The sequence below is a fragment of the Chiloscyllium plagiosum genome, chromosome 4 (genome assembly GCF_004010195.1).
Source record: "Chiloscyllium plagiosum isolate BGI_BamShark_2017 chromosome 4, ASM401019v2, whole genome shotgun sequence".
Classification (NCBI taxonomy): domain Eukaryota; kingdom Metazoa; phylum Chordata; class Chondrichthyes; order Orectolobiformes; family Hemiscylliidae; genus Chiloscyllium; species Chiloscyllium plagiosum.
Genome location: NC_057713.1, coordinates 133,092,252 through 133,101,805, shown reverse-complemented (window position 1 = coordinate 133,101,805; position 9,554 = coordinate 133,092,252). Strand labels below are relative to the sequence as shown.

The window sequence follows — 9,554 nt, the reverse complement described above, 5'->3', positions numbered from 1 at the left end:
AGAAAGGTGGCAAATGGTGTTCAATGTAGGTAGGTGTGAGGTGATTCACTTTGGTAAGAGTAACAAGAAGATGGGGTATTGGGCTAATGGTCGGATACTTGGTATTGTGGATGAGCAGAGGGATCTTGGTGTCCATGTACACAGATCTCTGAAAGTTGCCACCCAGGTAAATAGTGCGGTGAGGAAGGCATATGGCGTACTGGCTTTTATTGGTAGAGGAATTGAGTTCGGGAGTCCTGAGGTCATGATGCAGTTGTATAAGACTCTGGTGCGGCCGCATCTGGAATATTGTGTGCAGTTTTGGTCGCCATACTATAGGAAGGATGTGGAGGCACTGGAACGGTTGCAGAGGAGGTTTACCAGGATGTTGCCTGGTATGGAAGGAAGATCGTATGAGGAAAGACTGAGACACTTGGGGCTGTTTTCATTAGAGAAAATAAGGTTTAGGGGTGACTTGATTGAGGTGTACAAGATGATTAGGGGGTTAGATAGGGTTGACAGTGTGAACCTTTTCCCGCGTATGGAGTCGGGTATTACAAGGGGGCATAGCTTTATATTAAGGGGGGTTGATATAGGACTGAAGTTAGGGGTAGGTTCTTCACTCAGCGAGTCGTAAGTTCATGGAATGCCCTGCCAGTAGCAGTGGTGGACTCTCCCTCTTTATGGGCATTTAAGCGGGCATTGGATAGGTATATGGAGGATAGTGGGTTAGTATAGGTTAGGTGGGCTTGGATCGGCGCAACATCGAGGGCCAAAGGGCCTGTACTGCGCTGTATTCTTCTATGCTCTATGTTCCTAAAACTTACTTGACTAATTCATGTTTTTTTAACTCAGCAGAATTAATTCAATTTGTAAACTTTCTTCCTTTAATAACAAATCAATGAAGTCCTTAATGCATTTCAAATCTGATCACTTACCTTATATAAACTTGCTAGGTAATGATTAGTTTTAATGAGGAAAGGTTGGTTAACACCAGGGTGATCCATATCATGTGTCATAGCTGCCAGCAAACCCAGTAGAACATCCCATGGAGAAAAAGAGGTGGCAATCTTCAAGGAAAAAAAGGAGGGTATCACACATTTCAACAAAAATGACTTAAACAAGTCTAAACTGCACATTCCAAATTGTTTTTCTTTTGATAAATACTAATCATAACCCACTGCTTAGTATTATAACAGACTGGAACTCGCAAACAGTGTGAACATCAGTGTTCACCAACGTTTCCGTTAATGTCTGGCAGAATCAGAGCTTTTCAGTCAGATTTACCAGACACCTCCATAAATTTTACTAAACCAGTACCACATCACAGATTTTCAATTAAGATATATGAAGGGTGCAAAGTCACTATAATTTCTGACTAAACAGATCATAAGTCAGGGCTGTTAAATTCAGGGGTAGGTGAAGTTTTGACAGCTTTGAGTGATAGGGAGAGGCTAGATAGGCTAGCACTTTTTTCCCTGGAGCGTGGGAGACTGAGCAGTGGCCTTATAGAGATTTAGAAAATCATGAAGGGCATGGATAAGATTAGATTCCTTATAGTGTGGAAACAGGCCCTTCGGCCCAACCAGTCTACACAAACCCTTCGAAAAGTAACCCACCCAGACCCATTTCCCTCTGACTAATGCACCTAATACTATGGGCAATTTAGCATGGCCAATTCACCTGACCTACACATCTTTGGACTGTGGGAGGAAACCAGAGCACCCGGAGGAAACCCTAGCAGACACGGGGAGAATGCGCAAACTCCACACAAACAGTCGCTCAAGGCTGGAATTGAACCTGGGACCCTGGTGGGTGAATAGTCAGAATCTTTTTTCCCCCAAGATAAGGGAGTCATAAACTGAAGGGCATTTGAGAGGGGTCAAATTTAAAATGGACCTGAAGGGCAACTTTTTTCATAGAGGGTGGTGCATAAATGGAATAAGCTGCCAGAGGAAGTTGGAGAGGTAGGAATACTTGCAACATACAGACAGGTACATAGAGTGGAAAGGTTTAGTGGGCTATGGACAAAAAACAGACAAATAGGGCTAGTTCATTTAAGAAACCTGGTTGACATGAGTTGGACCAAATGGTTTATTTCTGTGCTGTATGACTCTACAGATCCTGAAAGCTTAGTTTGTATGTACTCTCATTCCCTCAATATAAATACTGGCAATTTTTAAATTTAAAAAAATCTCTTGGCTGTTAATCCCATGTTTCTTCCACATGATTTTTCTTTTTTTTTTTAAGAATCACAATTAGAGCATTTAAGGCAGTGTAAAAGTATTACCTTTTCAAAAAAAACTCATGGCAAGGTACAAAAAAACTGCACATTCTGGAATCCAAGGTAGACCAGCAGGAGGCTGAAAGAACACAGCAAGCCAGGTAGCATCAGGTGGTGGAGGTGTCAACATTTCGAATGTAACCTTTCTTCAGGACTGGGGGTAGGTGTAAAGGAAACTGCAGGCACCAGGGGACGGAGAGGGGAATAGGTAAACACAGGTAGAAGGTTTGTCCTGGTTGGTCAATGGGAGGAATGAATCTAGTTCATAGCTGGAAGGAAGGGAGGGGAAGGGAGTCGAGGGATGGGAAGGAAGGTTAGATGCGATGGGCCAAATGCCTAATTTTTGCTATGTCTTATGGCCTCGTGTATGTGGATGGTTTCTTAACTGCCTTGCAAAAGTTGTGTTTCACTGCAGCTGCCTGCGAAATTTAGGCACTGTGACAATGCCATTAGAGAGAGTATTCCAGGATTTTGACCTGGCAATGATAAATGGACAGCAACAGTTTCTAAGTCCAGATGTGTGTGCCTTGGAGGGGAACCTGCAGGTTGATGTTGCCCCATGCACTTAATTTCTTTGTTCTTTTGGGTAGATGATTATGGTGGATAAGTAAAAGAAGATTATTCTAGTGGAAGTATTTGTGCAGTCCTTCTTTAGCATCTGTTTATATCTATGGGCCGGGGAGCAAGTGAGCCATGACACCAGATGGGTTGTTTTTAGGATTGTCAACCATTTGGGATTTCAAGGCAGTTTCTGGTCACTAATAAAAGCTCCTCTTGTTTTGTTATGGACCACAGTTTTCTCACAAATGGAGAAGATGCTCTGGTTCAAAGTATATTAATTTAGGTAATTTTGAAATATAATGAGTCAGAAATTAAACCAGATTTCTACACCCTAGTTTCTTACAGCAGTAGTGGATTTCCATATGCCTCCTAAAGTGGTAATATTACCCATCTATTAAGTCACTTACACGTTGGGAAGGAATGTAATTTTCATTTTCGACATAGAGTTGGGTGATGATATGGAGGAAGCTTTGCAAAGCTACTTCAGTGCATCTGGTTTATGGAACATGCTTCAGCCAATGGAGGGCATGTTTCAAGTGGTGAACAAGACATGAATTAAGCAGGTTTTCTTTTCCTGTACAGTGTTGCGCTTCTTGTGTATTATTAAAGCAGCACACATCTAAGACACTGTTCTTTCACACTTCTGACTTGGGCCTTGTCAGTTAGTGTAAATGCATTGGGAAGTCAGGATACAAGTTACTCACTGCAAAATACTCAACCTCCGTTGCATTCCATCAGCCACAGTATTGTTGCGGTTCCTCTATTTGGGTTACCATGACCTGAAACTTCAATGATGTTGGTAGTGGGGAATTAGGTAATGACAGTAATAATAAAGAAAAGGTAGTGAGATTTTATCTTTTTGGAGATGGTCAGTGCGTGTGGCACAAATATTACTAGCCACTTTATCAACTAAAGCCCAAATATTATTTGGTCTTGAGGCGTGAACTACGCACCACTGCAGCAGCCGAGGATTTGAGAATGAAACTGAACACTGCGATCATCAGAAAACATCCTCACTTCTAATCCACTGATGGAGGAAAATTCATTGATGAAGCTGAAGGTAGTTGGGCGTGGGACCTCCGCTGAGGAACTGGGCACTGACATGATGAGCTTCCAAAAACTACAAGCATTCTTCCCTTATGCTAGGCATGAGGGAGCATTTTCCTCTGGAATCCAGCTCTTTTATAGCTTTGATACAAATATGTACAATGAAATGTAGGATCAGATGGCCCTGGCAGAATCCAAACTGGCCAGAAAGTGACATGCTTTTCATCACCACATGACCCTTTTAGCACAGTTGACGACACCTTTCATCGCTTTGTGATGACTGAAACAAGAACGATGGGCAATAATTGACCGGTTTATGTTTTTCCTTTTTTTTTGGAAAGGAAATGGCGATGGTATTCCCGGGCAATTTTCCACTTTGACATCTGGATGCCAGAGTTGTAAGCAAAATGGAACAAGTTAGCTAGAAACATAGCTAACCTGGGGACACAGTTCTTCAACTGGAAAGTTGCAGCGACCATATTCTTTGCTGAACCCACAGTGAATTAATTATTTAAAAACTAATTTATGCAAGTGGGGAACACAGGGGAGGCTAATATCATCCACTCAACACTTCTGGTTGAATATAGTTTCCATACTGCCTTTTGCGCTCAAATGCTGGCTTCCACCATACTAAGGTTAGACAAGTCTTGGCCTTCACTACAGCTGCTTAATTGTCCATAACATTTTATAATTGGATGTGTGAAGACTTCACAGGTTGCAGCATGATTTTGTTCTGACGATAGAATACTGCTTCCACTGGTTTGAATGCATGCAGTCCTTTTTGTAACTTCATCAGATTGGTACCTTGACTCTTTGATTTAGCCACTGTCCATCTGAGTGGAGATTCTTCAATCTGAGTAGTTGAGGAGACACTTTAATTGCTTACTCATATTTCCCACAAAAAAAAACATTTTCAGCCTATCATAAATTACAACTCAAAAGCCGACAGGTCATTATTTCTGAAGCTACAAAAATCTCTTCACCTCCATCTAATTTTTCACAATTTATGACTGTTTTGTTCCTACTTTAGCTTTGATTTATTTTAAACCATTAAAATTTTCCCAAATTCATGTTACCATCAATCGAAAAGTATTATATCAACTAAATTGGTGGGCGGCATGGTGGCACAGTGGTTAGCACTGCTGCCTCACAGCGCCAGAGACCCAGGTTCAATTCCCGCCTCAGGCGACTGACTGTGTGGAGTTTGCACGTTCTCCCAGTGTCTGCGTGGGTTTCCTCCAGGTGCTCCGGTTTCCTCCCACAGTCCAAAGATGTGCAGGGCCAGGTGAATTGGCCATGCTAAATTGCCCGCAGTGTTAGGTAAGGGGTAGATGTAGGGATATGGGTGGGTTGCGCTTCGGCGGGGCGGTGTGGACTTGTTGGGCCGAAGGGCCTGTTTCCACACTGTAAGTAATCTAATCTAAGTAAATTCATACTAGAAGCTGGGTAACCATTCAACGATCATTAACTGCATAAGGTAGTTGCAATATCTACACGTTCACTTGAAATACTTTTGCTCTGTAGACCCAATATCTTCATCTCAGCTTTAGCTGCTTCACACTCACTGATGAAATCTGTTACTGTAGATGTAAACTATTAATAGATTAAAATTGGGTGTCACTCATTTTTGGAAGCAGCAATTTCAGCTAATCCTACAACTAGAGAAAATAAACTATTGCACGTAATAGGATAACCGAGAGATCCAGATCAATGTTCCGAGTTAAAATGAATAGATATTTTGGGTATGCACAGGATCTCCTTTTGGATTTCTTCTTAGCAGTCATTGATTTTAAAGAATGAACCTAGCAACAGTACCATTTCTCTCAACTCTCTCCTGTATGCCACCTCTCTTATATGACATTTAAGAAAGAATGTTTTCTCCATATCCCTGACTTTAATCCAGGCATGAAAAATGTGTTGCTGGAAAAGCACAGCAGGTCAGGCAGCATCCAAGGAGCAGGAGAATCGACATTTTGGGATCCTTCTTCAGGCTTATGCCCGTAACGTCGATTCTCCTGCTCCTTGGATGCTGCCTGACCTGCGTGCTTTTCCAGCAACACATTTTTCAGCTCTGATCTCCAGCATCTGCAGTCCTCACTTTCTCCTAGTTAATTTAATTCAGGCATCCCCATCAAGTTTCAAAATCAGATACTGACACATCATAATAAATTCAAGTAGAGTTTTAAAATCAATTGTAGCAAAAAGAGTCCAAAGTCAGGACAAGAAGTCACCTTGAGCACAGAACTGAAGGCATTGTGCAAAGGCTAGGGTGTAACATGCTGCTCAAAAGGAGAAAAAAAAAATATTTGTGGGCATTGTCCAACATAAAGAGATGATTTTGTAATATGTTTTACCGTGTTAATTCCTGTCTTAAAAAAAAGTCAGAAATTTTCATATGACTTTATCTTGATTATACACGTGTCCCAAATTCATTGCAAGGCCTTTCAATGTAAAGTTATACTCTATTTTGCCCCATTCTTCTAAAGGTACTTAGTTATTTCCAAGACAATCGACATTGCCTTTACTGTAGACAAAGGAGACAAATGTACAAACATTATACAACATCTTTTATGAAGTTGAAAACGAATTTTCAGAAAATGTGCTTATAAATTATATTTTTAATAATTAAATGGAAGTGGGTATCAAAATAAAATACAAATTCTTTGAAGCTTATATGTTTATCTTTACCTTAGTTTCCTTTAGGAAACAATGCATGGCTTGAGTTACATCAGCAGCATGTACCGCATTGTGATAAGGGTTGTTACGGTGGTAATCCTCCTGGACCATTACTGCACAGAAAACAAAAGATTAACCTTTTCTCAAAAATCTCATCATTTACAATCATCAAAAATGAGAATATTAAAGATATCCAAACAAAGTTAACAAATTTGAAGCTAATCAATTTTCATACTTGATAAATTCTTAGAATCATTCAGTACAGAAGCAGTCCTTTGGCCCATCAAGACAATACTGCCAAAGCTACTGTTCCCAACTATCCAGTACCTGGCCCATCGCCTTGAATGTTATGACATTGAGAGCTCATACAAATACTTTTTAAAGGTTGGAAGGTTACTCAACGGACTACCCTCCCAGGTGCATACCAATCTCCACCACCCTCTGGGTAAAAACAATTTTCCCTCAAATATACCCTAAACCTTATGCTGATCACATTAAAATTATACCCCATTTGTAAGTGACCATTTGACTAAGGGGAACAGCTGTTTTGTGTTCACCTTATGCATGCCCAATAATAATCATCTACACATTACCCCATTCCTGACATCCTGACATCTTAATTCACAAATTTGTACCTTTCTTTATCCTGTAACATTCTTTGGATTGGTAACTTGAGATTAATATACCTTTCCAATCTCCATTATGATTTGCCATTGATGATAAATATGGGACTATTAATCTTTAAAATCTCATCATTAATGAGAAAGTTTTGGACTCTGGGGCTTCACAATGGCCAACAAAGCCACCTCACCTGAGGTTCCAAACTCTCAAGAATATACAAAGGAATATCCAAATGGTGGGACTGACTACCACATCCAGAGGAAGCTATCAAAGGGGTAATTACCTGGACATTAAAATGGGATTTTCAAAAATCTCTGGGGACAAGACTTCTCAACTACACACATTGTTAGAATGACTTAAATTCTAGCCTCAATATACGACGAGCAGGAGTGCAACCTTCCCTTTCTATATCAAAGAATAACAGGGAAGCTCTGTGATAATGGATTATCAACTCTTGGTAAAAATAGATTGCCTCCATTATGGGCCAACAATCAAATTTTTACATGTTGAAAACCACTTGCTCTGAGCAGCCATGACATAAACAATGCTTTCCATTACAGGAAAGAGAGATGTTCAGATCCAGAGAGTGACATCCAATAACAGCAAAAATACGTCCTCTTTCTCTCTTTGGAAGTGATGCCCAAATGTATAAAAAAAATGGAAATGTATGAAACTATTGTTTCCAGAAGAACTGCCAACTCAGTACTGAGTTCCTTTGAAGGATTGTGGATGTCTTTTTCTCAATACCATCACCCCATACAATCTATGTGTATTATGAAATTGGGGACATGTTTCTACCTTTTACAGAAGTTATATATCTTGTTTGTGCAAGTTTCAATAAACAAACTCCCTTAAGTCTGAATAACTCTAGGCAACTTATCTGTTGTCTATCAGTTGCAATATTGCATGGTTAAGTGCATATGGGTTGTTTTTAAAATGCAGCACTCTGAACAAGTTATTCAACCTTCAAATTTGATTATGACAATTTGTTGTAGCTCAACAAGTAAAAATATTAAACAAAGTCCTCAGTGTCCATTAATGCAATGTACTATTACAAACCAAATTATCAGGACAAGGTAAGGATGCTATGGTAGCAATGACAGCAAACTGTTAACAATCACCACTATTATAATAAACTGACAGCTTCTTTTGCACTTGTACATGCACATTAAACAACAATCCAGGAACCACTCAGCAACTCTGTGCTTATCCCTATGCTGCATTGTTGAATTTACTGAAATTGTCAATTGATTACAAATGAATGGAACTGATAAAAACAGTAGTAGTACAAGGTTAATAATATTTTAAAATATTGCATTTTATTAAGTTAGGTTTTTAAATAACGTATTAAGTTCATAGTTTACATTTGCATATCCTCAATAAACCTGAAAAACTAATTTTATACTTGAGTGTCAGACTTCTCCCATTATGGATATTAAAAACCACATTTGCATAATTGCTTTAAGATGTTCATTCTATTTGAGCTTCCACCTTCATCCCATATACATGTCCCAAATTTTATTTCACTCTTTATAAAATGACATAAAAGGTGAAGGAGAATAATTGCTTTTAACTTCCTGATGCACTTCCTATGAGACTGTTTCAATGGGACTGGATGCCAATCTTGCTTGATGACATCACAATTGCTGGACACCTTTTTCTGAGCACCAGATACAAATCAATGTTGGGAACAAGAAAATTCAAGCCACAGAGATTGCCAAATCTTTGTGGATAGCTTTTTTCATGGTCAAGAGAATGTTGTCACTTTATTGCCCCAATTATGTGGTCAGCAACAACAGAAAGTAGTGGAGAAACGCAGTATATTTGGCAGCATCTGTGGAAAGAGAAGCAGAGTTAACATTTGAGTTATAGAGTCATAGAGATGTACAGCATGGAAACAGACCCTTCAGTCCAACCTGTCCACGCCGAACAGATATCCCAACCCAATCTAGTCCCACCTGCCAGGACCCAGCCCATATCCCTCCAAACCCTTTCTATTCATATACCGATCCAAATGCCTCTTAAATGTTGCAATTGTACCAGCCTCCACCACGTTCTCTGGCAGCTTGTTCCATACACGTATCACCCTCTGCATGAATAAGCTGCCCCTTAGGTCTCTTTTATATCTTTCCCCTCTCACCATAAACCTATGCCCTCTAGTTCTGGACTCCCAAATCCCAGGGAAAAGACTTTGTCTATTTATCCTATCCATGCCCCTCATAATTTTGTAAACCCCTATTAGGTCACCCCTCAGCCTCTGACGCTCCAGGGAAAACAGCCCCAGCCTGTTCAGCCTCTCCCGATAGCTCAAATCCTCCAACCCTGGCAACATCCTTGTAAATCTTTTCTGAACCCTTTCAAGTTTCACAACATCTTTCCGATAGCA

The 9,554-nt window shown here is 40.0% G+C and overlaps 1 protein-coding gene across 4 annotated transcripts in view; it reads right to left on the bottom strand.

Moving 5' to 3' along the window:
• Positions 1–9,554, bottom strand: part of pde7a (phosphodiesterase 7A) — a 138,865-nt gene that overhangs the window by 41,907 nt on the left and 87,404 nt on the right. For all 4 annotated transcript variants that reach the window (XM_043689280.1, XM_043689281.1, XM_043689283.1 and 1 more), the window contains 2 exons: positions 6,560–6,660; positions 918–1,049 (listed from right to left, as the gene is read on the bottom strand). In XM_043689280.1, coding sequence (XP_043545215.1) covers positions 918–1,049; positions 6,560–6,660 — 233 coding nt within the window. The remainder of the gene's footprint in view (positions 1–917; positions 1,050–6,559; positions 6,661–9,554) is intronic.